Source organism: Eutrigla gurnardus (assembly GCF_963514095.1).
Source record: "Eutrigla gurnardus genome assembly, chromosome: 7".
NCBI classification, from domain to species: Eukaryota; Metazoa; Chordata; class Actinopteri; order Perciformes; family Triglidae; genus Eutrigla; species Eutrigla gurnardus.
Genome location: NC_139921.1, coordinates 18,336,679 through 18,351,842, shown reverse-complemented (window position 1 = coordinate 18,351,842; position 15,164 = coordinate 18,336,679). Strand labels below are relative to the sequence as shown.

Here is a 15,164-nt window from a genome sequence, read left to right as displayed (position 1 = left end):
GTGCATGTGGCGCTCATTTCACAGATAGAACTGTGACGTCACACATTAGTCCCGTGGAACTGTACTTGACAATTTAAATTTAGGGCAAACGTGTCCGTAAAAGCGGCCGCTGTCCCTCTTGCTTGTGACGTCTTCCACGGTCCCCTTTCCAGGGAGTTCTAGATTTTTCCGTTATCGATCGGTTTTCGCACCAATAGCGTGAGGGCAATGGGTGTGACGCAGCCAATCATAGCCGCGCGGGGGCGGGACTGAGAGATTCCGTGTGTCGGAGCCAGAGCCGCTGGGTGATGTGAGGGCCGCCCAGGAGTGAGAGAATCCGGTCTGGACATCATTGCTCCCTGGGATTACTCTGAATGAGTTCGCTATAAACGGCTCGACTTACATAACAGCTAGTAATTCAGTTAGTACTCCGCCAGCTAGCTTTAACGTGGATCTCCAGAGCGGGGGGACACGCGTAATTACATTTCATTTTGGGATAGACCGCCATTGTATGTAACAGTTTTTTTTCTCTTAGGTGTCAAGTGCGGTCGTTGTTGAGTATAATTTAGAGGAGGTGTTTTTTTTTTGAGAGCGCTCATTATGTCAGTGGTAGGGATTGATGTGGGTTACCAAAATTGTTACATCGGCGTGGCCCGGAGCGGTGGCATTGAAACCATCGCCAACGAATACAGTGACAGATGCACACCGTGAGTATAAAGTCATCATCCCCGTGAAATGTGGTCTGGCTGTTGGGGTGCGTTACGCAATGTTTGCGGCTAGGGGCGCGCTTTTGGCTGAGCGGGGATGGTACGCACGCAGCAGGGATGGTGGCGGAGGTAGTATAGCTGATATGCGGCCTCCAGCTCTTGGTTTATTCACAGTCACGGCAGGTTAACGTAGGTCAAAATGTCGCGCAGCGGTCGCTTTCTGAAACGACCCTCTCTTCTCACAGACTAGTTGACGAGGATGCTGAGAAGCGCCACAGTGCGGCGCAGTGCGCGTCAAAGTTGACTGAGATGCGTAAAGACAGAAGGCAGCACGTCATTTAGATCACATGTTAATGTCAATAGTACTGTATTGTGCGTCTATTATGGCGAGCAGCCCATAAAAAGGCATGTGCATACTGTTTTTATTTGTAGAGAATGTACTGGATGAAATAATCTGATATTTCCATTTGTCTTTCTGATTCTGAAGGACATATAACAGGCTTTCTGGAGTGCATTTGCTGCGGCATCCTGCAAACAGGAATGTGCTTTGCACCTTCAACTTAATTTTTTGTGGCAAGGTGAAACTAGGGAAAGACTTGTCACTGCTAACCAGTATGATGGATCCCAAAACCTTGTATGAAGGCATTCATCTTGCTCAGTAAACACAATGGTTTGCAGGTGTATATGCTAAAAGAACAAAGGTAAATTAGTTTGGAAGATGTTTTTTTCTTTTGGACAGGATGAGCTAATTTCTGAAGGCTCATTTCCCTAGTTTGTGGTTCTTCCTCAGACCCCCGTGGGAAATATCCTTAATGGAAATCTGCCTCTCAGCATTCAACATTTGATTCTGTCTGCAACAGTCAGTCAATTAGAGTTCTGCCTCGTCTGCCACATCTGTTAACACGATTCCTAATTTGCTGCTGCGTTTGTCTTCCATCAAGGGCATGTGTATCTCTGGCCTCCAAAAACCGCATGATTGGAAATGCAGCCAAAAGTCAAGTAAGATCAACCTTGGCAGTTTGTCTTATGGGTTTATAATCTTCAAATTCACATTTACAAAAGATGCTACAACTTGTAATTATTATCTTATTATTTCAGATCACAACGAACTTCAAAAATACAGTCCATGGGTTCAAAAAGTTCCACGGCAGAGCATTTGATGACCCATTTGTCCAAGCGGCAAAACCCAAATTGCCTTACAGCTTACATAAACTCCCCAATGGAAACACTGGAATTAAGGTGAATTAATGTAGAAACTTCCAGCATGTTTTTCTTCACTGCTTGCTGTTTTCCCCCCTTTCTCTCCAACCCTGACCTTACTGATTAATATGCCTAACTCTCTAGCTTTTAATTGGCCACGGAGCTCCTAATTGCATCGTGTTTACAGGTGCGTTATTTGGATGAGGACAAAGTGTTCACAGTGGAGCAGATCACAGGGATGCTGCTTACCAAGCTGAAGGAGACGTCAGAGAGCGCCCTGAAGAAGCCGGTGGTGGACTGTGTCGTCTCTGTGAGTGAGGGGAAACATTACAGAAGTCCCATCAGCATAATTCACAAAGTGGTTCAGTGATGCATATTGATTTCTGTCGTACAGGTCCCGAGTTTCTTCACAGACGCTGAGAGGCGCTCGGTGTTTGACGCCACTCAAATTGCAGGGCTGAACTGTTTACGGCTAATTAATGATACCACTGCAGGTCAGTGTTCTTGTGGTCAGTGAATTTGGAGTAGGTGCACAGGAACTATGGTGGAAGGACATTTAGTTTGTGTGTTTAGCTTTGTGAATTGCACTAACCCTCGCTAAGTTTCTATGGAGGTGCACACTAAAGTAGAAATTCTTGGCATTAACATTTGGGTTTCATTTGGGTTCACAGTGGCTTTGGCCTATGGGATCTACAAACAGGACCTTCCTACTCCCGAAGAGAGGCCAAGAAATGTGGTATTTGTCGACATGGGACATTCATCATTCCAGGTTTCCATCACTGCCTTCAACAAAGGCAAACTCAAGGTTAGCCTTTCACCTTTTCCCACCCCGATCCACATCTACATGCACCTTTAAATCCCGACTCAGTGTCCATTCTTCTCCGTCAGGTCCTCGCCACTGCATTCGACCTTGACCTCGGTGGGCGCAATTTTGACGAGGCGTTAGTGGATTACTTCTGTGAGGAGTTTAAGAGCAAGTACAAGCTAAACGTGAGGGAGAACCCCAGGGCTCTGCTGCGGCTGCACCAGGAGTGCGAGAAACTGAAGAAGCTAATGAGTGCCAACTGCTCTGATCTGCCTCTGAACATAGAGTGCTTCATGAATGACATCGATGTTTCCGGCCGGATGAACAGGTACAACTTTGTCCTCCTTAATTGTGCATCTTTATGGTGGAAATCTAGTATTCTAAATGTTTTTTGTTTTTCATTCGTAACCCACAGGGGCCAGTTTGAAGACTTGTGTGCACAATCTCTGGGGAAAGTCGAGATGCCACTGAAAGCAGTCCTTGAACAATCAAGTATGTGCCTCAAGTTTGGTTAAAGCATGATGGTATACCGCTTGAATTCTGTAATAATCCCTTTGGGTGTGTTTCGTGGCCAGAGTTGAGCCGGGATGATATCTATGCAGTGGAGATAGTCGGAGGAGCCACAAGAATCCCAGCTGTCAAAGAGAGAATCTGCAAGGTTTTCGGCAAAGACATCAGCACCACGCTCAACGCAGACGAAGCTGTCGCTAGAGGCTGTGCACTTCAGGTGGGACTTCTCTCCTGTATCGATGCACTGTGCAAGTATTGTGTAGCTGACAAAATGCAATGCTGTAACTCTGTGTTTATTTGCGTGTTGTGTGTGCTGTTTGTTTGGATGTAGTGTGCAATTTTGTCTCCAGCTTTTAAGGTGCGTGAATTCTCCATCACCGATGTGGTTCCCTTTCCCATTACTCTTCGCTGGAAATCACAGACAGAGGATGGATTGGGGTAAGGACATTTTATTTTTATTAATTAGCCATATATGGCAGTAACAGTATACATAAATCAAGCCATTAAATTTCAGTTTAGACATGTGTCTGTGTGGTAAATCAAGCTAGGTCAGCTAGCTTGAAGATACAGTATTTGTGTTTCAACACGTGGCTTTTTTTCCCCACTTGCTGTGTTTTTGTCACAGAGAGTGTGAGGTGTTCAGTAAGAATCACGCTGCTCCGTTTTCCAAAGTGATCACCTTTCACAAGAAGGAACCCTTTGACCTTGAAGCCTTCTACAGCAGCCCTCAAGAGGTCCCCTACCCAGACCACAGGATAGGTAACTCTGCTCATTCCACCTTCTCAAAGTCAGTCACACCCCGCAGCAACCCACTTTTTATGGGTGGTCCGTTTGTGGCTGAGGCCTAATGAGTCAGCCAAACAAGTGTGTGTGGTGGAGGGGGGGAAGACTCTCATGGCGGATATCAGTTTGTAATTCCCATCTGTCTTTTAAGTAAGTCCAGCTTTCATTGTGTTTCCATCTGCCACCAGGATGTTTTTCTGTACAGAATGTGGCTCCCCAGCCAGACGGAGAGAGCTCTAAAGTGAAGGTCAAAGTGCGTGTTAACGTTCATGGCATCTTCAGCGTGTCCAGCGCCTCTCTGATTGAGAAGCAGAAAGGGGAAGGAGAGGACATGCAAATTGACTCGGAGCCGCTGGTGCAGAATGAAAGCAGGGCAGAGGACCAGGTAAGAGGATTTTTTCCCATTTCTTTCAACAGTAACTGTTTATATTGCATTTACAATTATAACTCAATATTAAATATTTTGTTTCTTCAAATTGAATCTGGTTTTGCTAAAATAGCTGCATTTTTCTCTCTCTCAGACCAAAATGCAGGTGGACCAGGAAGGTCAGAGCCAGGGGGACCAGCAGAATGAGGACAACAGTTCCAGCAGTAAGGTCAGCTGGACTGAATTGAATTTGAGAATGGGCGGATAATTATTTGAAGCCATATTTGTTGATATTCAGATACAATACAGACATCAATCTTTCTGGTTCACAACATATTTGGCCTTTCAGAAAGTATAATTCATATATAGATATAATTGAGAGAATAAAGATTAGACAGTGGTATGAATTAACATATTCCACAGAAAATTAGAACAATGGTTGTGTTTTCTGCTTTCCAATTCTAGGAAGGGGCGTCTGGAGAAAAGCAGGAGCTAGCAGCAGGGGGAAGCAAGCCCAAAGTCAAAGTGAAGAGTATTGATCTGCCCATCGTTGCCAACAACATTCGACAGCTCGACACTGATGCCCTTAATGACTTTGTGGAGTATGAGGTCAGTGCTCCTGCTGTGCTGAGTCATGGTCTGATTGAAATGCCGATTACCCCGAGCACAAATGAAAGGAGTGGAATTAAAACCTGATATGTGCTTGATATGTGCTGTACTCATCCTGGTGTGGTGTGGGGTTGATTCCCATTGTGACAGGTTATGTCTGTGCCAATAGGCCTCTCAGTATATGTATAGCTCATGACTTGAAATAGTTTTTAAACCAGCCACAAAGGCTACTAGATGTTAAAAAAAACAGAAAGGAAATGATGACTACAATGCTGGTACCAATCAATCAATTAACTTTTTTGTTGACTGTGTCAGTGGTTATTATAACATTATATTTAAGGTATTGCTGCTTTTGTTTTGCTCCCCTGTGACCTGTGTGTTTTCCCCCTCGCAGCATCAGATGATTATCCAGGACAAACTGGTGAAAGAGCAGAATGATGCTAAAAATGCTGTTGAGGAATATGTTTACGATCTGCGGGACAAACTTTGTGGGATCTTTGAAAAGTACATCACTGAGGATGTAAGTACAGCTTTTGTTCATATCTTTCAAATGAACTGCTACTCTTCTTTACTTAATATCTTGTTTGGTTACTAACAGGACAGTAACCGGCTGACACAGATGCTAGAGGACACGGAGACCTGGCTGTATGAGGATGGAGAGGACCAACCCAAACAAGTCTATGAGGAGAAGTTGGATGCACTCAAGGTTGGTTTTTATTTATTTAAACTACTATTAAACTACTAGAAATATATTTACCAACGCTCTGAGCTCTACTGAGGCTAAGAAGCATTTTAAAGGCTTTTAGGATTTTAAAGTGAGAATAGCTGTCATATTAACATCCATTTTGTTATTTTCCAGAGGCTGGGTCAACCCATTCAGGATCGGCACAGAGAGCACGAGGACAGGCCGAGGGCTTTTGAAGAGCTGGGGAAGAAACTGCAACTCTACATGAAGTCGGTGGATTCCTATAAGCAGATGGTAAATCATTTTGATCCAAGGGTGTCATGCATTTACACATATTTTTTCATAATTTAACAATAATAGGAGTTTTTAAAAAATGTGTTGGTTTTGTAGATGTCATTTGAGTAATTTTCTTGTGACAAATTCTCCATTAGGATGAGCGATACCTGCACTTGAGTGCAGAGGAAATGAGCACCGTGGAGAAGTGTGTGAAAGAAAGCATGGTTTGGATGAACAGCATGATGAACGCACAGAGCAAACTCGGCTTTACTCAAGATCCCCTTGTCAAAGTAGCAGACATCATGGCCAAAATACAGGTATGTGATTTGACTATTTAAGATATGATTACTTAAATTAGGTGCAGGTATCTTTTGCCAACACATTATATGCTTCTTACTCACCAGGAACTAGAGGATGCATGTAGTCCAGTGATCAACAAGCCAAAACCCACAGTGGAGGAGGCGCCTGAAGTGAACGACCAAAACAGCGGAGCTCATAATGGCCCGACAGCCAAGCAAGCAGCAGAGGAGAAGGGAGACGCAAAGGGAAGCCAGCAGACAAGGCCTGGCACAAAAGAAATGGAGGTGGACTGAGATCAGTGTCTGAGAAGCAAACTCTGCAAACAACCACAACCGACCATTTAGACAGTAGAAACATCAATACCTGGGACCATTTCTCAATCTTCACCAGCCACTTTTGTGGATTTCTTTTTTTTTTTGTGCTCCCCTCCATTAAGACTTTAACTTTTAGGGTTTTCGTTTTCATCCCTTTGTGTGACAGTGGTGTGCTTTACTCTCTGAAAGATTTGACATACTTCATAAATTAAAGAATGATGCAATAGATTAAACGGATTCTGATGTTAAAACTGTTTCCTCTGTACCACACAGGAAGGTACCCTTTGTGTTTGTGCTCCATGTATCTCATAAACGCCCAGTATCAGCAGGAAATCCTTTCACTCGTAAGAGAAATACATAGTGCTGTCCAAGTAATTGCTATTAAAGAACTTTTAATTTGTATGCAATGATACAAATGATATATATATTTGTATTTAATGAGTTTGAAATGATGTCCATGTCTAGAAACTGTAAATACTATTTTAGTAAATAAAAGTGGCCAGCATATATAATATGTACATAAAGAAAGTACAGAGTACAGTGGCAATGCTTGATACACCAAATCTCTTTAGGAAGTGATTGGTTGCCTTTTTCCTTTTTTTTGTTTTCTTGCATTTTTCCACACTTAAATCATGGGATTTAAAAATAGCAAGAAATAAATACATTTGTCTGTAAGACAACATTTCTTAAGGCTGAAATTTGATTTCCTGCAGCGGAACCTGAAAGGAATTGGCCAAATATATACTGTAACTGTGTGTGAGTGAAGATGAGATCAGGACAGCTCAAAAAAGTAGAAAGGAGGTTACATATGATTACTGCTATGACTTTTGATCTGCAAACATACAAATTGAGATCCTGGTTGCTGATAAAACTATGATCGTGTGCAGTTGTCTGCAGAGTGAACTGAAGGTCTGTGTTTACAAGCACACACACACACACACACACACACACACACACACACACACACACACACACACACACACACACACACACACACACACACACACACACACACACACACACACACACACACACACTTGTGGTCCAATCCCTTTGACTCTGAGCAGGTATTAAGCTTCAAGGGACAATGCGCCCTGAAGTGTTGAAAATTAAATTAGACTTTAAGAAATACTAATATTAACAAGGACATTGTTAAATAATCCAATACATTTTCCATCATGCTTCTTTTAACAATAAGCCATCATTTGATTTACTTCCAGCTGTTTTATTTCAAAAAGTATTTTTCCAAAGTCTGTTTTTCTATAACAGCCATGTTCACCAATTACTTTTATTTCATAATGCCAACAAGTATTTAACAATCAAGACAAACATGGCCGAGCCAGTTATGGGATTAATGAAATTAGTGCTGAAATAGTCAACAATTGATTAGTAGATTTAATTACATTTAATCAAAAACTTGTTTAATGATCTATAAATAGTTAAGGTAATTTTGGAAGCAGAAATGTGAAATATTTGTTGTTGTTTTTTACTTCATTTTTGTAATCTCTTTAGGTTTTGGACATCTCCTGCTCCTTTAATTGATTAATCAAAAAATGTCATGGCCAAAAACAAAACATGTCATTGTGACATATTAGAGAAGAATTAATGCACTAATTATATGTGAAGAGAAGGTTTAGATTTCAATGAACCCGCAGCACGGACCCGAATATGAATACAAATACAAGCATTGATAAAAATGTAAACGTAAAAGCTCACAATATAACCTGGTATGTATAAAAAGGAGTAAAATTGAAGTCGTAGTAGTATGGGTGGGACTCTAAAGGGGGCGTGGTTACGAGTTTGTTGTCGTGTTACGTTGCGTGTGACGTAGGCACAAGAGTAACGGGCGGATATTTTCAAAATGGAAGATATGGCAAAGTTTTGGAGGGGAACACAAGAACAACATTCATTTGCCCTCTGAGAACCCATTTACCGACTATCGATGCACTCAGTCGATCAAGGAATATTACTACAAACTTGCATGCATCTGCAAGGCGAAAACCCGACACGATGAGTGTTTCGATCGGCGATAAAATCGAGGTGAGTTCTTTGTCAGGCTAACGCCCACAAGCTCACTCAACACTGTTCGGCGACGTTAGCTGAATTAAAGTTGGGGTTAGCTGTTAAATAGCTAGTTTTGCCGTGTTTACGCTACATACTTACGTTTAAAGTGTCAAGAAAAAATTAAATGTTCAATATGTTTAACTTTTCGCTAATACAGTGCTCAGTTAACGTCGATTAATTAGCCAATTACGTTAGCTTATTTGTCGTTTCGTATTGTTGTTGTTGATCATATACCCCGGACGTAGCGTGTTTTTTACTTTAACTAGCTATCATTTTTGTGTTATCACTGCTACCATGGTGTTGCAGCCTCGGTCCTTGAGAGTACAACCTCACCCTGCGTTACTCCTCGGTGCCTCCGTTTGGTGCTTCAGCATGCTGCTTGGAAACGGCTCCCAGCGACCCTCGTTAGCGGGAAGAGAGCCGCGATAATTACAGGCTTTGGTTGGCCATATGACAGCGTCAGGTGTCGCTGGCTTGTATGACAGTTAACGTTTGTTGTGGGAGGATTTCTCCCTTCTCGACGTCGTTAGATGTGTGATTGTATGTCTGCTGCTGTGCAGACAGCATGTTGCAGGCTAGAGGGACGATGTTTGGGGAAACGATTCACTATTTCTTCCGAAATCTCTCTGCCGACACTCAAGCCAGCATTGAGGTATCGAGCCTATTTAAAGACCCCATATTTGATAGGATCCAAATGCAATTCATTTAAAATCTGCACTCATAGTTAAATTTCTCTGGATCCTGCAAATGCAATTTATTGTTTGTAAAACTAAATGTTTATTTTTTTCTTTGTTTCTTTCTGCTGTAGGATTTCAAGGTCCTCACCCTCCTTGGAAAAGGCTCTTTTGCGTGTGTTTACCGGGCAAAATCAGTGAAGACTGGTCTGGAGGTTGCCATCAAAACGGTAAGAATCCCACCATTTGTGTCTTAGTCAGTGAAATGAGGTAATTATAGCATGCTTACCCTGTAATGTAGATGCTTAACCAACATCCAAGCTGTTGCCATTGAGTTGACGGTTGAAGTGTAAACTAGAACTGTTTGGATTATTACACCTTACTTGTCTCCCAAGGGCTTCTTGTGGTCCCTTGACTCTCCACAAACGAGGTCTTAATAGTTCACCGTCTTTGTGGGCGACAGATTGACTATTATCCACCAGACTAAACCACCGTATAGCAGCGCTGTAACACATTGCATGATGATCCCATGGGTGGCAGCAGGTGTATAATTATTATCCCTATTGTTCCCATCCGCAGATTGACAAAAAAGCAATGCACAAAGCTGGTATGGTCCAGCGTGTGATAAACGAGGTGGAGATTCAGTGCCGATTGAAACATCCTTCTATACTTGAGGTAACTTTGGCACAACTCATACTTTGGCTTGTTATTACAGTACATACATTAATTTCTTTATTTGTTCTTATTTAGAATTTCTGTTTGGGGTTTTTTTCTTTGTAAAATATACAAATAAACCTAAGACAAATATGTTGTGAAATACACTTTGGGTAGAAACGGAACACACTTTGCAATGTGACAAATTTACAGTAAAAGATGAACAACATTTATTGTAGGAACTCAATTCTATTGTTTTTGGGACATGAAAACAAATCTACAGTTACGCCCAAAAATCAGTGTATGTCAGTTGTGTTTGAGCCTGTGTATGTGAGCTTGATGCTGTCATTGTCATGGTAATGTAATATGGACAGCATGCCCCTATAATTACTTTGTTCAGTTGTTTATTTACATACTGTAGGGAATTTGATTGCATTTTTCTGGACCCCAGTAATGCAAAGATGTCCTAGGTTATGTTGCACTCATATTTTTGGTGCTTCCTCACCTCGATGTGTAAATAAATACTGTATTATATCATGTCTTTATTTCAGCTGTATAACTACTTTGAGGACAGCAACTATGTGTACTTGGTGTTGGAGATGTGCCACAATGGAGAGATGAGTCGGTACCTTAAAGAGCAGAAGATGGCTTTCTCTGAGGATGAAGGTCAGGCTGAACTATTTACTACTTGTGTAATTATACTGCAGTACATGGTTTTGTGAGGTCAGTATTACGAGATGCCTGTGCTTTAACGGTTTTGTTTGTTTTGGTTCCACAGCAAGACATTTCATGCATCAAATAGTGAAAGGAATGCTTTACTTACACACCCATGGCATCCTGCATCGGGATCTGACCTTGTCAAACCTTTTGCTGACAAGCAACATGAACATTAAAATAGCAGACTTTGGCCTGGCCACTCAGCTCAAACTCCCAACTGAAAAGCACTTCACCATGTGCGGGACACCTAACTACATCTCCCCGGAGGTGGCCACTCGCAGTGCTCATGGCCTTGAATCGGATGTCTGGTCTCTGGGGTGCATGTTCTACGCGTTCCTGATGGGGCGTCCTCCATTCGACACGGACACAGTCAAACATACTCTGTCTAAAGTGGTTCTTGGGGAGTATAAGATGCCGAGCCACGTTTCTCTAGAGGCTAAGGACCTGATCCACCAGCTGCTGCAGAGGGACCCTGCCCATCGGCCCAGCCTCTCTGCGGTGCTGGACCACCCATTCATGACCCACAGTCTGCTGGTCAGGACCAAGGAGCTGGGCTTGGAGGATGACTGTTCCATAGACAGTGGCATTGCCACCATCTCCACAGGGTGCACCTCGTCCACCTCAGCCAGCAGCAGCCGCCTCCAGAGGAGAACCAGACACATGATTGGCTCTGCCCTGCCTAACCGAATGGCGCCTATTCCAAGTCATCCACGACAACCCAACGGTGCCTGTTTTGAGGACGGAGACCATTGGCAGCAGCATCCGCCAGATAGGTTTAACAGAGAGGGCAGAAGCAGGGGGCTTCATAGTGGAGACGGTGGGCAGCCTCATTCCCGCTTCCTGAGGAGGGCTCACTCTTCAGATCGCTCCAGCTCTTCTGCATTAGGCCAGGGGTTGAGTCATGCCGAGTTGGGGAGATGCCACTCAGAGGAGACTCTGACTGATTCAGGGAGACCAATTTTCCCCATTTCCTCCACTCAGCGCCTGTTTTCAGAACAAGGAAATCTCCCCTCTCCGCCTGTCAAACAATCACTAAAGTAAGACGTTTCTCTATTCATGAGCTTATATTCATTTTTACAAAATGTAATGAGACTAACAGATTACATTTTCTTCTTCTTCAGTTCTGGGTATTTATTATCCACACAGACTGCACATCCACCAAACTTGCAATTCCAAGACCTGGAGGGAGTTACTAATTGGCTCAATAATGAGGGTAAAATGCTGTTTTTTTTAATTATTTGTGTGTATGAGAGAGATTTCAGCATTGTTATTTTCTCTGAATTTAGGTTCTCATTCAAGCATTCTTTGGGTTTTTAGTTGATTGGTTGGAGATACTCTTAAATGACAAATGTCTGAGAATGAAATGACCTAGCAGTGGTAGTATTAGAAGTTGTTAGGGTTTACATATACAAATAGATGCTAGTATACAGACCCTATATGAATTGAGCGCCATGTGCCAAGGCCGGGCCCTGATAAATGGAGGGATGGATGGGATGGATGGGCTAGTATAGGCTCCAGCCACCCTTGTAAGAATGAATATGAATGATGGGGTGGAAAACTTGATAAATTAATCTTAGCACACGATTAAAACCATTCTATGTAACCAGATCTTTATAAATACATTCTATTCTTTCTCAGCTTCTGGGCAGAGGCCCGCAGACGGCAGCACTCACAGCAGCAGTGGCAGCTTCCATAGCAGCAGAGAACCCTTGGGGGTTCACAATTCCTGGACAGACAAGCCCATGAGCCGAGGTGTGAACCCTCACCACAACCAGCACCACAACCTGCCCTCAAACTCTGACTCTTATAGGGAAAATATACCTGGAGCGGAGTTCCAACCTCCTCACGGCAGGGAATTAAAGCTCCCTCCAGCCAAACCTAGTGTGGATAAAGAGAAGAAAACGCTGAGGGACATACTCCCGCCTCTGTGCGCCTCCAGACTAAAGGCTATCAGGCAGAAGACCAAAAATGCTGTTGTAAGATATTGCACATACTCTTTGATAATCTGTTAATGTTCATTGTGTGAGCAGTTTAGATAATTGTCAAGTTTGTTTTCCTTCTATTTCCTACAGGTGAGCGTCTTGGACACAGGTGAAGTGTGTATGGAGTTGTTAAAAAGCCACAATGGTCAAGAGAGGGTAAAAGAAGTCCTTCGGATTTCCTGTGATGGTTCGATGGTGAGCTTATTGAATTACACTATTACGTATCTGAAATGTTCCCTGTGTGACTGGTAGGGGGTAGAATAACAACGTGATATGACACAAGGCTGCTGGCACAATACAAATAAAGCTTATTATAAATCATCTCTTTTAGGTGACAATATACCAGCCTAATGGTGGAAAGGGTTTTCCTGTCCTGGACTGTCCTCCTGCTCCTCCAGAAGATATTCTGATTTGTAGCTACGAAGACCTTCCAGGTATTCTGATCACATCTCATCAGCTTGTAACATTAGCTTGTACGAAATTAAAAAAAATATGCATTAATTGATTTGAATTGATTAAATTAATTTCCAATTTATTTTTTCACAGAAAAATACTGGAAGAAGTACCAGTACGCCTCCAAGTTTGTGCAGCTCGTGAAATCCAAGACTCCAAAAGTGACGCTTTACACCAAGTATGCGAAGGTCATGCTGATGGAGAACTCTCCCAATGCAGACCTGGAAGTTTGCTTTTATGATGGTGAGGCAAACGTGTTTACTGAAACTTCTGATCCAACTGTGGGAGAAGCTGCACTGACCTTTTTGTGTCTGAGTTAATATGTAATGCTTCATAAACTCTGATGTTGTGTAGGAGCAAAGACTCACAAAACATCGGAGCTGGTGCGAGTGGTGGAGAAGAGCGGGAAGTCGTACACGGTGAAGGGCGAGGTGGGGCTGAGCGGCCTGAGCCCAGAGAGCAGGCTGTGCATGGAGCTGTCTGATGAGGGCCATAGCATGTGTTTGTCCCTAGAGGCCGCTATCACAGCAGAGGAGCAGCGCAGCACAAAGACGGTCCCTTTCTTCCCCATAACTATTGGCAGGTGAGAGGAACGCACTGTTCGTTGTACGTTTTTGTTTTCAGCTTTGCCCCATGTGGCTAATGCTATTTTTGTATATGTCACCCCTCCTAGGAGACCTGCCAACCCAGACTCCCCGTTCCCATCGGCCCTCCCCTCCCACCCAGTGCCTCCTGATACAGCCTCACCTCCTCAACCTCCACAAATCCATCCTTCAGTGAGTGTCTTACAGTCCTACACTTAAAGATGCATGAAACATTTTTTATAGAGGCTTTAACAGCTAGAATATGACGAGATTTGTCTTTGATTTTCAAAAAAATATATACTTACAGATGATCTCCTACGATGGGTCTGATTTTACCACGGCCAGCCTGAGTAAGAAAAGCTCCCCACTGCGACAGGACCTGGTGCAAAACACAGGAAAAGTGGTTAAATCAATATTTGTCCCCAATGTTGGATGGGCATCCCAGGTAATTGGTTGAATGAATTAAGCTAATTTATAAACGGCAAAGAAATGTCCTGATTAAATGATTTAATCCGTTATTGTATCTGCAGCTGACGAGTGGAGAGGTGTGGGTGCAGTTCAACGACGGGTCTCAGCTGGTGGTTCAGGCAGGAGTCTCCTGCATCACTTACACGTCCCCGGAAGGCAGGATAACCAGGTGCAAAACACGTCACAATGGGTTCCGTCACTTCATTGGTTTGTCAGCCGTTACTCAGGAAGTGGCATCCGGGGGACAGATCTCATTAATGTTCGTCTTCTCCACAGGTATAAAGAGAATGAGAAGTTGCCAGAGCACGTGAAGGAGAAGCTGCACTGTCTCTCCACCATCCTGGGACTGCTGGCCAACCCCACAGCACATCATCTACAACCTCATTAACAATAGGTGATTTAAAAAAAGTCAGGGATGGCCTGGCAGGGATCAAAAGTAGCATTAGCAGTGTACTTTGTCTAGCGGTGTGTAAATATGTTTTTCCTTTTTACATGTACAGAAGACTAAGATTATGAAAAGATATATTTTTTATTTTAATAAGCATTTTGTCTCATTTGGTGTTTGTAATGTTTTTACTGTTTCCCCAATTCTATGAAATGTGAATCTCATAAATGCCGAGTCAATAAACATCTGGAGGCCGGTGGACTAATGCTGCACTTTGTTTTGCAGTGTTCTCTTTGCACCTGATCTATTCATGAAGGGTTATTTTTTTTGTAGAAAGTAATTAAAAGTATTTAATGACCACAAGACATCAACTGAATGGATTGAGCAGAGTTTTCCATTTAGAGTCTAATGTAAGGTGAGCGCACACGACAGCATCTACCCAGAAACTCCGATAGCAAAAACAGCCGAATTAAATCAAGCCAGAAAAGGTTTCACATGTTTATTTCGCCCTGTTGATTTGGCCATTTAATTAAAAAAATTCACAAAATTGTGGATTCCTCTCAATTACAGAACTGATACAAAACATACTGTACGGATGTAAGCCTAGGCATATATACACGTACTGTACAAGACACCCAAGAAGTAAAC

The 15,164-nt window shown here is 42.9% G+C and overlaps 2 protein-coding genes across 2 annotated transcripts; both read left to right on the top strand.

Annotated features, from left to right (window-relative positions):
* The first annotated feature begins 266 nt into the window (after nt 1-266).
* hspa4l (heat shock protein 4 like) lies at nt 267-7,173 on the top strand. The gene is made up of 19 exons (XM_084012884.1): nt 267-686; nt 1,628-1,685; nt 1,785-1,925; nt 2,074-2,196; nt 2,281-2,380; nt 2,558-2,691; nt 2,775-3,019; nt 3,107-3,183; nt 3,267-3,418; nt 3,533-3,639; nt 3,827-3,960; nt 4,173-4,369; nt 4,506-4,580; nt 4,817-4,960; nt 5,355-5,480; nt 5,559-5,666; nt 5,820-5,939; nt 6,077-6,238; nt 6,326-7,173. The coding sequence occupies exons 1-19, from the start codon at nt 580-582 to the stop codon at nt 6,512-6,514; spliced, it is 2,499 nt and encodes an 832-aa protein (XP_083869010.1). The 5' UTR covers nt 267-579; the 3' UTR covers nt 6,515-7,173.
* A 1,217-nt stretch (nt 7,174-8,390) lies between these two features.
* On the top strand, nt 8,391-14,794 carry plk4 (polo-like kinase 4). The gene is made up of 15 exons (XM_084012883.1): nt 8,391-8,575; nt 9,408-9,503; nt 9,853-9,948; nt 10,479-10,593; nt 10,706-11,681; nt 11,766-11,857; nt 12,283-12,620; nt 12,717-12,821; nt 12,958-13,060; nt 13,173-13,322; nt 13,434-13,662; nt 13,753-13,855; nt 13,971-14,108; nt 14,194-14,300; nt 14,408-14,794. The coding sequence occupies exons 1-15, from the start codon at nt 8,546-8,548 to the stop codon at nt 14,517-14,519; spliced, it is 2,790 nt and encodes a 929-aa protein (XP_083869009.1). The 5' UTR covers nt 8,391-8,545; the 3' UTR covers nt 14,520-14,794.
* The last annotated feature ends 370 nt before the right edge of the window (nt 14,795-15,164 follow it).

Coding starts and splice junctions, on each gene's coding strand:
- hspa4l (XM_084012884.1), top strand. CDS start 580: ATGTCAGTGGTAGGGATTGATGTGGGTTACCAAAATTGTTACATCGGC. Junction 3,020..3,106: donor GTTTCCGGCCGGATGAACAG/GTACAACTTTGT, acceptor CGTAACCCACAG/GGGCCAGTTTGAAGACTTGT. Junction 3,184..3,266: donor AGCAGTCCTTGAACAATCAA/GTATGTGCCTCA, acceptor TTTCGTGGCCAG/AGTTGAGCCGGGATGATATC.
- plk4 (XM_084012883.1), top strand. CDS start 8,546: ATGAGTGTTTCGATCGGCGATAAAATCGAG. Junction 9,504..9,852: donor TGGAGGTTGCCATCAAAACG/GTAAGAATCCCA, acceptor TCCCATCCGCAG/ATTGACAAAAAAGCAATGCA. Junction 13,856..13,970: donor CTCCACAAATCCATCCTTCA/GTGAGTGTCTTA, acceptor ATATACTTACAG/ATGATCTCCTACGATGGGTC.